The sequence below is a fragment of the Pteronotus mesoamericanus genome, unplaced genomic scaffold (assembly GCF_021234165.1).
Source record: "Pteronotus mesoamericanus isolate MK-2021 breed Mesoamerican mustached bat unplaced genomic scaffold, CSHL_Meso_final contig_263, whole genome shotgun sequence".
NCBI classification, from domain to species: Eukaryota; Metazoa; Chordata; class Mammalia; order Chiroptera; family Mormoopidae; genus Pteronotus; species Pteronotus mesoamericanus.
Window position 1 is genome coordinate 8,848,218 of NW_026555112.1, and position 14,966 is coordinate 8,863,183.

General features: G+C 35.0%; 1 protein-coding gene across 2 annotated transcripts in view; it reads right to left on the reverse strand.

Annotated features, from left to right (window-relative positions):
• The window catches only part of GAS2L3 (growth arrest specific 2 like 3), a 32,472-nt gene that overhangs the window by 7,715 nt on the left and 9,791 nt on the right, over positions 1-14,966 (reverse strand). Inside the window, exons 1-5 of one of the 2 annotated variants that reach the window (XM_054574471.1) lie at positions 14,104-14,167; positions 12,941-12,988; positions 9,236-9,404; positions 7,512-7,627; positions 5,099-5,240 (exon numbers count right to left, since the gene is read on the reverse strand). In XM_054574471.1, the coding sequence (XP_054430446.1) occupies positions 5,099-5,240; positions 7,512-7,627; positions 9,236-9,404; positions 12,941-12,970 (457 nt within the window). In that variant the 5' untranslated portion in view covers positions 12,971-12,988; positions 14,104-14,167. Of the gene's footprint in view, positions 1-5,098; positions 5,241-7,511; positions 7,628-9,235; positions 9,405-12,940; positions 12,989-14,103; positions 14,168-14,966 lie in introns of those variants that run through there. The other variant, XM_054574472.1, reaches the window with a different exon arrangement.

Consider the following 14,966-nt stretch of genomic DNA (forward strand, 5'->3'; position numbering starts at 1 on the left):
ATTAAATATAAAAATATACTTCTGGCATGAAAGAAGTGAAATAAAAGAATGATGAGGACATTTCTCATTTGGAAACTTAGAAAAGACATTTTTGCCTTCTCCACATATTATTGTCTTCCATAAATTAGGAAAAAAAGGTTAACAAGAAGAGGATGAAAACTTGCATGTATTTTAATTCTGAAAAAACTAAAGGCTTAAGTAACATTAAATTATTTATAATTCAGATCTCTCAACAGGAGATCCTATTTGCAGAGATATATCACCTCAATTTTATTCTAAACTATCTTTAGCATAGAACTATGTGTTAATAGCTTTGTTAAACTCCTCCAAAAAATAGATGAGGGAGCACTCCTAATTCATTCTATGAAGCCAATATTACCCTGACACCAAAGCAAAAAAAAAAAAAGGACATCTCAAGAAAACTAAAGACCCATATCCTTTATGAATATAGATATAAAAATCCTCAATGCAGTACTGGCAAACTGAATCCAGATGCAAGTGGGACTTATCCCAGAATGCACGGTTGATTCAACATATGAAAATTAATCCATATATATCATATTAAGATAATACAGGAAAAGAAATACACAATTATCTCAGCAGACATGGAAGAAACATTTGACAAAATCAAAGACCCTTTAATAATAAAAAAATTCAACAAATTAGGAATAGATGGAACTATTAAATATAAAAATGGACATACATATAAAACCCACAGCTATTATCACTCTTAATGGTGAAAGACTAAAGGTCTTCCTCTTAAGACCAGGAAAAAGACAAAAAGGTCCATTTTCACCCATTTCTATTCAACAGTGTACTGAAGGTTCTAGCCAGGGAATTTAGAGAAGACAAATAAAACGCATATAGACCGAAAAAGAAAGGATACTATCTCTAGTCACTGATTGTGTGGTCCTTAGTATTAAAAAAAACAAACCCAAAACCTAAAATAATCCACAAAAAATAACTATTAGAGATAACAAGTACATTCAACAAAGTTGCAGGTTACAAGATCAATATATAAAAATCACTGCACTTCACACACTAGCAAGAAATAATCTGAAAGTGCAATTAAGAAAACAGTTCCCTTTACAATAGCTTCAAGAAGAATAAACTACTGAAGAACAAATTTAACCAGAGAAGTGTAAGGCTTGTACACTGAAAACCACAAAACATTGTTGAAAGAAATTAAAGAAGATATAAATAAATGGAAAGACATCCTGCATTCGTGGACTGGCAGATATAATATTGTTAAGATGGCAGTATCCTTCAAACTGACCTACAGATTCAATACAGTATCTATCAATTCCTTTTCTTCCAAAAATGGACAAGATAATCACAAAATTCACACGGAGTTGTAGAGACATGAAATTGCCAAAACAATCTTGAAAACGAACCAAGTTGGAAGACCCAGACTTCCCAATTTCAAACTTACTACAAAGCTATACTAAAGAAGACTGTGTTACTAGCATAAAAATAGAGATAAAGACCAATGGAAAGGAATTGAGCATCCAGGAATAAACCTATATGTTTATGTTCACTTGACCTTCCAAGGGTGCAAAGACAACTCAACAGGGGGAAAAAGTTTTGCAACAAATGGTGCTAGGAAAGCTGGATAGATACATGCAAAATAATGAATTTAGTCCCCTACTTCACACCATATACAAAAAATAACTCCAAATGGATCAAAGACCTAAATGTAAGAGCTAAAACTATAAAACTTTTAGAAGGAAACACAGGTGAAATCTGTGTGACCTTGGATAGGCAATGGTTTTTTAGATATGGCACCAAAAGCACAATCAAAGAAAAGATAAATTGAATTTCATCAAAATTGAAAACTTTTGCAATAAAAGACACTATCAATAAAGAGAAAAAAAAAAAAAACCCTAAAGACTGGTATCTACAATAAAGAATTCTTACAAGTCAACAAAACAAGACAAATGACTCCTAGAACTGAGCAAAAGATGTGAATAGACATTTCTCTAAAGAAGATATACAAATGGCCAATAAGCCCATGAAGAGATGCTCAATATTATTAGCCATTAGGAAAGTGCAAATCAAAACCACAGTGAGATACCATTTCATACCCCCAGGATGTAAGAAGGAGAAGGGGAAGGGGAGAAGGAGGAAGAGGACAGAGAGGAGGGAGAAGGAGGAAGAAAAGAAGAAGTTCAACAACAAAAAGGCAGGAGAGGAGGAAAGAAAAACAACAGGTGTTGGAGAAAAGGTTAAGAAATTGGAACTCCTGTGCATTGCTAGTGGGAATATAAAACGGTAGGGCCATTGTGAACAATCTGGTAGTCTCTCGAAAAGGTAAGCGTAGAGTTCTGGTACGCCTCAGCAATCCCACTCCTGGGCATGTCCCTGAGACGATATAAAACAAAGGGCTGCCCAAAAACTTGTAAATAAATATTCATAGCAGCATTAGTCATTATAACCAAAAAGTAAAAACAACCAAACAGTATTAATAGAAACAACCAAAATGTCCACTAGCCGATAATGAATTTTAAAAATGTGGTCTATCCATACAATGGATTATCATTCAGCCATAAAAAGGAATGAAGTATGTACTATTACATGCTGCAACATAAATAAGCCATTATGCTAAATAATGAAGCCAGACACAAAAGGCCACATAATTTGATTCCACATATATGAAATATCCAGGATACACAAATCCACAGAGAAAAAACATAGATTAGTGGTTGCGGGGGAAGGAAGGTAGGGAGTACATGATTGGGCCTAATTGCTAACAGGTACGGGTTTGCTTTTGCGACTGATGGAATTAATTAGTGGTGATGGTTGATGGTTTTATAGTGAACATATAAAAAAACCGCTGAAAGGCACATTTTGAAATGATGAATTTCATGTTACATGAAGTATAACTTAATATATTTAATACTATAAAAAAGAAACCTCATATGCTTAAAAGTGGTTATAATGATATACTTTATTTTGCATATTTTACCATAATTTTAAAAATTTTTACATTAAAAAGGAACCCAAATGTTGAGCCTAACAGTTCAAACAGAGATCCTTAAAAAAAAAATAAAAAAAACAAAGTAGCCCTGGCTGATGTGGCTCAGTCGACTGAGTGCCAGACCGTGAACCTGAAAGTCACCCATGTGATTCCCAGTCAGGGCACATGCCTGGGTTTTGAGCCAGGTCGCCAGTTGCAGGGTGTGTGAGAAGAAACTGATCAATGTTTCTCTCCCTCTCTTTGCCCCACCACCTCCTCTCTCTAAAACCAAATAAATAAAATCTTAAAAAAAAAGCAAAACAAAAAAACCCTGATGATTAGAACTCATGCTAAATGTACCAATATGGTAGTCATGGATCATCTAATTTTCTTTTCCTGTCCTTAGAGTTAGAAGCTCTAGGTTAAACTCCTGAGACCTAATATAACAATGGTTTTATGTGCTAAATTATATATATATACTGATCCCCTGAATGGAAATGATAGTTGTTTTTTGATTTATGAATAACATTTACTTTATACCTCAAGCACAAAGTAATAAAAAGGCCTATGTTTGACTTTAAAATTCATACCGAAAGGAATTTATCCTGAAATTTTTACTAAGCTTGTTTCTCTGAACACTTAGACATGCCTTGAAATAGAGTATTTCCTTTTTATAATTGCTTTGAGTTCCTAGCACAATGTAAAAAATGAAGAGGCTCATCTCTGAGACCTTCAGAAAGTAAAAACATTAGCTCATCAGCTCAATGCCCAGAAATGAATTAATGTTATTGGCAGTGCTTTATTTAATCCTATACTGACTGTCAGAACAGTTAGAAAATGCCTCCTGCTGAGAATGAGAAATATACAACAATCTTATATCCTTTCAGAAGTAATAAACTGGAAAACAGACAAGTCAAAGCATTTCCATTCCCCTTTGATTTCTAGAAGCGGTATATGCCATTTAATCAATCACATTGTCAATAATAATCAGTACACCTGGATTAAAGCAGAGTGCAAACTGGAGGTAAGACATCCATCAACTGCATTTTGTTTTTTTATTCTAGAGTGGATCGGAACGTCAGAGGCATACTAAATGGGGAACGGTGGGGGCAGCCCACCCTGAGTGCAGGCAAAAAGGCTATGCAAGGTCAGTCAAGAATTTTAAAACAGTAATAAAACCAACTAAAAGTCAGTTTGCTTTTTATTATCACCATAAACCAGCAATTCTACACAATGTGCTAAAATACTTCTCTCTACCAGGGCAGAGTCCTACTCCCATGACCCACCCTTGGGATACTACTGCTCCATAAATTCTGTGTATGTGTGTGTGTGGTATGATAGAGATCAATATATATATACATATATAAATGCTTTGAGGAACTATATACAATATATAGTTTAAAATTTAGATAGCTTCCACTTCAGTCACTGCACAGAGAGTAAGTGGTATGTTAATAATTCTTCAGTAGAGCATGACTTTGTCAAATGAACTGTCAAAAACATTAACCCATTTTGATAATCAAGTTGGCAGCTGCTGCTTACAAGGTAAATCTAAAATCATGAACATACATCAGATAGCCTTCTGTTATTTCTATAATTGTCTACTTAAGCAGAGTAATTCTTGATGAAAACATTAGTTAGTAAAGCATTCATCCAGAAACTTCCTGTAGTCAACTCATTGAGAAAGTACAATATTTCTAGGGCATTCTAGATATATAAGACTTTTAACTATTAATGAAAAACTTAATATATTTTAGAATCAGATTCTCTAATTGTTTGACATAAATTTAAAGTATAAGTTTTTTTCACCCTGGCTGCTGTGGCTCAGTGGATCGACTGCCAGCCCCGGAATGAAATGGTTGCTGGTTCGATTCCCAGTCAGGGTACATTCCTGGGTTGCGGGCCAGGTCCCCAGTTGGGGGTGCGTGAGAGGGCACCACACACTGATGTTTCTCTCCCTCTTTTTCTCCTTCCCTTCCCCTCTCTCTAGAAATAAATAACATCTTTTTGAAAAAAAAGTATACATTTTTCTAGAAGAGTAAGATATGGCATTTGAGTCCTTGCTTGGAAAGAAAAATTAGGAATGAGTTATTTAAAAATCTTGCAATAAACATTAAACCCAATAGTGATGACAACACTTACCTAAACCTTCAGATTCAAAGAGATAAGTCTCATCAACTCCAATGTGCCTACACCAGTGAAGGAAGTTCGCAGTATTGTCTCTAGCGAAGAACGAACCTGAGGCAGCGTCTTTCTTACAGGGCACTTTTCTCATTGGAAAATTCTGGAAAAGACAAAAGAGTAATTTCAAAAATTCCTCCATGGTATTTTCATTAGATACCCATTTTAGTATCACTAAACAAATGATCAGTGCATTGAATATAAGTAAAAAGTGTGTAACATTAAAGTGAACAGGTATCTTCAAAATTATTTTATTTTAAATTATTTTATTTTACTCTCCTTTAAGTATATTTCAGAAACAATTTGGTTAAAATTAGCAGTAGGATCAAGCATTTCTAACCTTTTTCTTTTTTGAAATGACACAAGAATCATTTAAAATAAATTTAAATTAAAAAATTACAGCCTAATACTTCCAAAGTACATCTCCATAATATGTTGCTCCATTCATAGTTCAATACAAACACAAAAGTAGTGCCTTATTAAAGATTAACAGACACGCTCATGTCTGCTTAATTCCTTATTTGCAGATTCATAAACACAGTTCTGAGTTTCCTAAGGAGACTATCAAATAAGGAAGTGGGAGCCCATTCTTAAATCAAACAGAACCCTAATTTTTTGACTATGTAACCCAAAAGCATTTATATAATACTGCTGAGGTTGGAAGGTTTTTTTTTTAGTTTAAATTTTTACTTGATTAAGCAACTCATGCATATAATTTTTTAAAACGCACTAGGCATAGTAAATACAAGTCTCTCTCCTACCTCCACCCCCCAGTCCCTCTCTCTCCCTAGAGATAACCACTATTACCAGTTCCGTATATATCCTTCCTGTTGCTATTATTTTCCAGAATTAAAAGTCTTCCAAGTTTTTCTAATGTATTCAGAATATATGACCATTGCCGCCCCCACAAAAAAAATCAAACAATACAGCCAAATACAAAGATGGTTAGTATCAATTGAAATCCTTTCATTTTAGCAAGAAAACCCACATTTTAGCAAGACATTTCTAGGCACAAATATATAATCTTGGAAGACTATCTGTGTACCTGCAGAATGCCAAACAAGCACACTGTTCTGCAATCCGATTTATGTGTGTCTGTGCTCACTCACACTATTTCTCCCTCTCTGTTGAATTTACTGGAGTGACACTGGTTACCAAAATTATACTGGTATCAAGTGCACAATTCTCTAACACATCACCTGTGCATTGTATTGCGTGCTCACCACTGCAAGTTGTGTTCTTGCACACTTAACAGTAGGTTGCAGGCATCTTTCAGGGTAAAAAAGAACAGATTGTCATTTCTCATAAATGAATGGATAATATCCCTGTGTGTTTAGGTACTATCATTAACAACTTCTCTCTATTGATGAGCATTTAAGTTGTTCCTAATTTTTTGCACATTTTGTGAATTTGCAATTTATTTCCTTAGAACAAATTCCTGAAAGTAGAATTATGTTATGTATCACAGGATGTGCTTTATTTTCCTTTCTTTTAATTTTATTTTTCAATTACATTTTACATTCAATATTATTTTACATTAGTTTCAGGTGCACCGCATCATGGTTAGACGATCATATACTTTACAGAGTGCTCCCTAGGTATTTCCAGTACCCAACTGGCACTACATAGTTATTACAATATGATTGACTATGTTCCCTATGCTGTACTTTACATTCCGGTGACTCTGTGGTAATTATCAACGTGTACTTCTTTATTCCTTCACCTTTTTTATGATGGCCTTTATTTTCAGTGTGTATGTGTGTGTGCGTCACCTACTGTCCCCCAGAAAGATGATACCACTTCATACTTTGCCATCACCATGTGAATGCCCAGACGCCATGTGAAAACACCCATGTTTGATGAAAAGAGAGAAAACCTTACTACTTCATATCATAACTTGAGGGTCAACAGAAACTGGCTAAAAAAATTATTATTCATTCAACCAATGTTTATAGAACTTGCTCCTCAACACAATATGTGAAGAATGAAAGATGATAATAGCTCCTAACCATGTACCAGGACCCACCACAAGCTCTTTTCTCATTTAACTCTCACAACCACCTGTATTCTTGTCTCAGGAAGAACTAACTACTGGGTATTCACTATGCACTAGGCACTAACTGAACACCATCTGTAGATGTCTCACTTAATTTTGCTGAATCCTTGCAAATAAATTCTACAAGGTAAATGTTAATACCTCCACTTTACAAGTAAGAACAGTTTTATATATTCTCAAAAAGGTTAAGTAAATTATCCAAGGTCTTACAGATAGTTGGGGTGGAAATTTATAATCTTGTAGCGATAATAAGAAATGAACAGAAACAAATTAGTAGGCACCAAGGTATAAAATCACCACTGTCAAACATCTATTTACCTCTGGTTCTTCAGAGTTGCATGTTTTCACCATGTTTTGAAGAACATCAATCAGCTGGCATAACAGTACCCCATTATCAAGTTCTTCCAATAATCTTTCTGCCTTAATTTCAATACCTAAAAACATATTCCAAAGTTGAGATTCTTCTAGAAATAGTAAATTCAAATAGTATGGTTAAAATTTAATTAAATATAATTAGATTAGGGCTGATACAATCATTCACTCTTAGAAGGTACACTTACAACAGCAGAAAATGTCAAATTAAAAAATAACAACTGAAACCAAAATGCCTGTGATGTAGAAGTACAGAAAGAAAAGAGAAGAAAATTGGCATGTCTTTTATTTCATTTTTAAAAGACCAAAGTTCTTTTGGTTCTAATGGTGACTATTTTAATAGTCACCATTAAGGTTAAGTGTTTATTCATTGCACATTATTGCTGCTTACACAAGAAAAAGAAAAATTCTCTATAAAGAAGGACTCTAATGCAACTTAAAAATGAAAGACAGTAACATAACGAACACTGAGAGAATACTAACTTTTCACTTCTAAAATACCTTCCATAGAAGCTTTATTACTTAATAAACTTTTAAAAAATTTTCTAAATCAGCCCTGGCTCGTGTGACTCAGTGGACTGAGTGTCAGACTGCGAACCAAAGGGTAGCTGGTTCGATTCCCAATGTAGGGCACATGCCTGGGTTGCAGGCCAGGTCCCCCAGCAAGAGGTACTCGAAATGCAGACACACATTGATGTTTCTTTCCCTCTCTTTCTTCCTCCCTTCCCCTCTCTAAAAATAAATAAATAAAATCTTTAATTTTTTTTTCCCCTAAATCAAACGGATACCAGATATGAAGCACGTGTTTGCTGTGTTTTTAATTATCTTCGGAAGGCCATGGATGAGCTTTCCATATTCCTTTTCACAAAAACCTTGCAATTTTACATGAAATTGTGTTTTACAAGAATTTTTTTCTGCGGAGAAAGTTCAGAGCACTTATCATGTTTTTTTTAAAAATTGTATTTGTTTGTTTTTAGAGAGAGGAAAGGAGGGAGAAAGAGACAGAGAGAAACATGACTGTGGGAAAGAAACATCGATCGCTTTGCCTCTTGGACACACCCCAGCTGGAGACAGAACCTGCAGCCCAGGCCTGTGCCTTGATGGGGAACTGACTTCACTCTGTGGGATGATGCCCAACCCACTGAGCCACGCCTGTCAGGGCTCTTATCGTTGTCTTTAACTGAGCAAAGCAATATGATGCCAGCCATTCTCCAACCTGGCATTTCCTCCTGGGTATCATGTGCCTCCACCTCTCAGTGCCTGAGAAAGAATAATCATTTCAATTGCATTGTGAACTCCACTCAGAATCTCATGCCTCATACAAGATTAAGTGGGGGAAAATAATCAGTAAAATATAGATCCCAATTAGACCTATGTCTAAAAAAAGATTTTAACATTAACAGTGAAAATTTTGATTATTCAAAGCTTACTGACATCTTCAACCACTAACCTCATTACTATTCAAGCCCAAAGGGTCAGGGTGAAACCGAGTATCTCCCCAGCTAGGATATAAGATTTGTGAGAACAAGGATTTGTGAGGACATTGAATGCTTCATTCACTAGTGTATCCCACAGCCTCTGCAACAATCACTCGTTGACAAAGAATAAGGTTCTCGAGAAATATTTACTCAATAAGAGAGTATAATTTTGAGTATCTTTTCCAGTCTTACCTAATAAACCAGATAACCAGATTGACAGGTCTTCTTGCATGGGCAACAGGGTGGCTTTGTGCCTTACAGCTATCCACTCATCGTACTGACAAACATCGGCCAAGCCTGGCCCGTGCCTGGGGGTCAGAGGGCTCCGCGGACTCAGAGGCAGGTCTTCTCCAAACCATACCTAGAGAAACCACCAACCAAACGAAGGGATACGACCTTGTTAAGTCAGCATAACCCACATCTATATTTAAATGATGAATTATAGACCATATATAATACAACGTATACAAAACTGCAGCAGCTCACAGAAAGTATATAAGAGAAGCAAACTAGTAGTAAAGATACTTGAGTCATTTTCAATATTCCATATCTTGGTAAATGTAAGTGAACCCCTAATTAGTTAACAGATCTTACTATCAAGCCAAGAGGATAAAAATCAACAAGTTATAGTCTTATTTCACTTGTTAAATAAGTTTAATAAGTTACTTGACCAGAGTCTCAGCATCTTGGCTGTAAAATGGGTTAATAAACACTGTCTTACAGGATACATCTTTGTACATCAAGCATTGGGTTTAGCAACATTTGTTGAATAATAGATAAAGGATTGAATAAATGTATAAATGGTATTTTGTAAACTTTAAATCATAATAAGAGTGGTATCTTAAAAAATTTCTAAATAATCTCATCTGTCATCTGATTTTGCATGGCCCATAAGCCAAGTATGATTTTTACAGTAGAAAATGGATCATTATATAAGTATGTACATAATTGCCTTGATTTTGCCTATTGACTTGCAGAGCCAAAAATACTTCCTGAGCAACCCCTGTTTAAATAGTGACATAAATGTACTATTAAACTAACACTTGTAAAATTTTAAAATTTTACAAAGGCTTTATTACAAGATTATTTAGAGAAAAGACATCAGTTCTCAATGCAGAAAGGGGTATCGAGCCCAAGTGAAGTGATGGGGGTTCTGGCAGGAGGGTAGCTTGAGAAGAAGAGTCAGAGCTTGAGGGAAGTGAGACGGTGTCCACCCATGGGGACCGTCCTGTGCACGGTGTCAGACCCTGAGAAGGCTATAAGGAGGGTATCCACTGGGGGCGAGGGGGGAAGGTCCCAGGGGAGGGTGTCACTATGCTCACGTGAGCTGAGAAGGGCATCTGCTCAGGATGGGGGTGGCAGAGGCAGTGGAGTTTTAGGAAAAAGACACGATGTTATTTTCCTGAATTCTCTTAAAATTATTTCAAAGGCAGTACAGCAAAGATTTACTATCGAAATCTGCCCTTCATAAGCATGTCTTAATACTGTTTGTAATCCCAGAATGCAGTATAATACCTAGCACACGCTATTCAGTCAAAAATAGTTCTTGGTATAATTAAGGAGTAGACATAAGCAAATGTCAGATATCAAAATCAAGATCCATCTTACAGTCAATAGTATCTTATAGTCGATGGAATATGTTATTTGTCCTTTAACCACTGGTTTTGAACAATTATGTGTGAAAATGAAGAAGCTAACATTAACAAAGGACATTCTAATTTCTCCCCACGTTAGGAAGAGAAGGGTATCTCAATTTTACTATTATTGCAAGCAAAATATCCTCAAATAACCTGGGCTAGTCAGAGGAATATTAATGTTGCTAAAAGTGAGACGTTAATAATAAAAACTTCATGTATAAAAGTCGTTCTCAAACATGCAGAAAATTGTCACATTGCAGAAATTCTTAATCCATGAGCAGTCTATAGAGGAACCTGAGAAGGTACATAAACTTGCTTACATTTAGACAAAATTAAACCCCTTTCTCTCAGAGCGGGGAGTTCATAGCTTTTGTCAGATTCTCAAAACAGGACTAAGACCCAAAAGAGATCAGGAACTATTATGCATGGTTTTTAGATTGTGTTTATATACTAGGCAGAATGAAAGATAAAAACAAAACAAAACAAGGTCTTAATGTATTAAATTAATAAGAAACCAACTGATAATAGCTATTTACTGGATTACTGGATATCTCCTCTCTGTAAGGTATTTATGAATAACATTTATGAATACCTAGATACCTATCTAATACAGTTAGCAGAGAAAGGGGGGAAAATCCTGGAAAGTTCCCACATTCATCAGTCAAAGAAGCAAAAGTTTCCATGAGAGATGTCAAGGATGTCCTCAGAAAAGAATTAATAAAGATGAATTTGCAGAATCTAGATTAGAGAAGGTTTCATAAAACTATAAGACAAAACTGAAAATATCCACCGAGTTAAGAAACAATTAACAGCCACTAGTGTAGAAATAAGAAAAAGCATGGTTGATGTGGAAATAATAAAAAAGCACACTATAAGGAATCAAAAAATATGCAATCAGCATGAACCTGATGACATTTACGAGACTTGGATAAAAAGAGAACGCAAAGAATAATCAGATAATAAATGGTTTTGAGTAAGAAGAATTTCTGATCAGACTCATGATGGATCTGAGAAGACCCAAAGGGAAAGAATGAGCCCATCCGGGAGGCTGCCATGGGCTCCCAAACAGCAACAGAAAAACAGAGCCATAGAACTCTCTACTGGCAGAGAAGAGGGGCAGAGCTGCACAGCATAGGAGAGAGTACGAGCGAGGTCACATTTAGAGTTGTCCTCAGCCATCTGATAAATTCTCTTCTCTGGTCTATCACCCACTGCTAGCTTGATAAGCCTCCTTTCTTAATTTAAAAAAAAAAGGGGGAGGGGAGAAAGAAAGAAAAGAAGGGAGGGGAAAAAGAAAAATACTTGCACCACACAGGTATACTCTCCAGTTATACATCTTGACAGTTTTGTTGTACAAATGATACAACCAACTTCTCCAGTGCCTATTATGCAATACACATGCCACTAGGCACTTTGTGCATGCTATCTCATTGATTCCTCACCACTACCATCAAAGTAAGGGCTACTATCCTCACTTTAGGGGTACAGAAGCACACATTCAGAAAAGTAAAATAACCTCCCAAAATCTCACAATCAGCACTGCAGAATGAGGATCAGAAAGGAAGTCTGATGGACTCTAGAAGTTTCACTTTTCCAGCAAATTTTATTATCAACTGCTTGCATCTTTCTAGGTAGACCTTCAATGTGATTTGGTCCTTAAGTGAGTAGTCAATCATGTGTTATTTATAGCAAAAGAAAGAAAATTTAAAAGGATATCAGAATAATATAGCAAATACTGTACCAACTCTGGAAATCATTCAAATGTAAGACCATTCTCCTTATCTTCATGCTGCCTCCCCCCACCAAAAAAAGAGAAAAAAGAAAAAAAGGAAAAAAATACCACCCTTCAAATTTTAATAATTGGTTATTTACAGGCACTATAAGGCACATGTACAATTATCTAAAATTAAAAAAATTACATTTTTTCACTGAAAACTTTTTAACTACAAATATATACTAAATTGTAATGACAGGAAAACTACAAAATAGTCAATTCTTTTCCCAGAGATATATAAACAAGATGGACCCACCAACCCTAAGGTATTTTCGATTCTTATAAATATTCAGTATAAGCCTAGAATCAAAATCCTTTCAGAAATAGAAAGTCAAAGTATAGTACTGCTGTTATTAAAATTTGATGCTTAAAAAACTAGCACAATAAAAAACATTTTGATAATTTTAGTATTTGACTAATTATTCTAATTTTATTATACTAATCTCATAAAAATATTTTTCAAAAAAAAAGAAAACAACCACTTACTTGAATTGCAGGCTGCATGGTCATTAACATTGAAATGAAATTGCTTTTCTGAAAATAGAACAAAACATTAATATACAGACAATGGCACTTTCCCACTCCCCTAAACCCTCAAATCACAAGGAACTTGTTTTACTCTATTTGACTGAAAACCTAAAGCTTTTTCTTCTAATTAGAATCAGTTGCCTATATAAGAATTCAATAATTGCTCCTAGCTTCTTCATAAAAGTACTGTTCATTCGAAACAGGAAAACCTGGAACACATTGTAATATCTAGTTTGTGGCAACAGTATCAAAGTGATTCTTCTTTTTCCCCCAGGACAGATAAATGATGCAACAGACGAAACGGGGTACTGTGGCTCAAAAGTCCTAGTGCTCTGTCTCTGTCTCTCCTTCTCTCTCTTTTTCAATTTGGTAATCTACCAAAAAAGAAAATACTGTGTGGTTGGAGCTCTCACTAACTATATGACTGCAAGCAAGCCAAGTCTTGAAACATCTAGCTTCAAAGTCATTCTTGAAGCTTCTGGCTAGTAAAATAAAATTAACAATAAAACTTAGCCAAATAAAAGTCTCCCAGAATTTCCCTCTGGAAACATTATATAAATACATATGTCATAACAACTGATACTAAAAGTCAAGTATCTCTCATCTGATCTTTACGTAGAGGTCATAAAAGTTTTCAGGACTTTATATAAATTGACAAGCTTAACTGTGAGCTTCTTTTGCCAGATGACAAGGTGATAGACATAAACATCAATTTTAACTATGAAACAACACTCAATGCCTTTCTATAATTTTTCATAAGTTATTTTTTCCATGAGGTGCTAAAGACAAAAAAAAGAAAAAGCATAATTTAGCTCCAAAATACTCTTCCTGAAATCTACCAGAAAGACAACCACAACTTTAATTAAGTTAGGTTAATACAATTTTTTAATGTATTTTCAGAAGGAAAAAAAGTGAAGAGTTCCAAAACACTCAGAATAATCAGACTATATAAAACCTAGGGCTTTTAATTGCTTACAGCAGCGTAATACACTAGCTATTTTTTATTGTAAACCACCATTTAAAAATTCTAAGGAAAAAAAATCTAAAACACTGTATAAGGCTATAATGCTTTTGATTCCTGAGGAAAAGTTATTTTCTTCTCTTAATTACACCAGACATACCTCATGCACAGTGGCCAACTACACATACCACCTTCCTTTCAGGAGCATTTCTTCTGGTACTAAAGTTGAACTTGAGCTAAACCTAACTGAAAACTCTAATATTACATCATATTTTCTTTGTGGGAAGGCAAAGGATAGCAGAATGTCCTTTTTGATGTCATTTCTCCCCCTGTCTACCATGGCAAAAGGACAAAGTACAACTGAGCATTACTAATGAGCTTGTTATGCTTCCCACGAGCTAAGTCAGTGGGGGAATACATTTTCCTTTAGCATAAATAATCCTTTGTCCCCAACAAAGATCCACAGTAAGAAGCTTCCGAGCCCATTTTTTAAAAATGCAGCACAGAAGTTGCTCCCATTAACATAAGGAGTTCCACATAATCAGACAAGAGCTTTAACAGTTGGAACTTCCAACCCAAAACAAAAGAAGACCTAAATTATAAGCTGTGTGCGAATCAAGAACAGTGACACTTTCACAAAGAAGCTATCACAAGAATGTTTGGTCGTGGCACTTTCTATGGAAAATTCAACAAAATAGGTTTATGAAAGAAACAAAGAATTTGCACATAATCTTCACTCACTTGAACTTTAGTAGAAAGTTTTTTGAATCATGCCTCTTGTGTAGTGGAAAAACTACTTTTATGATGACAAAGAAAGCCACCAGGCTTACCTTTAAAAAGAAACTTTTTAATAAAATATTCAGACAAGTACTCAGGTAAGTTATAACGTACTCTGATAAGAACAACAACAACAAAAAATACCAACCATCATGTACACAAATATATGCTTTTATAAAAAAAACTTTACAAACTGATGAGATTTTTATCAGTGAATCATTAATTAATTTATGAGTACTCATTTGT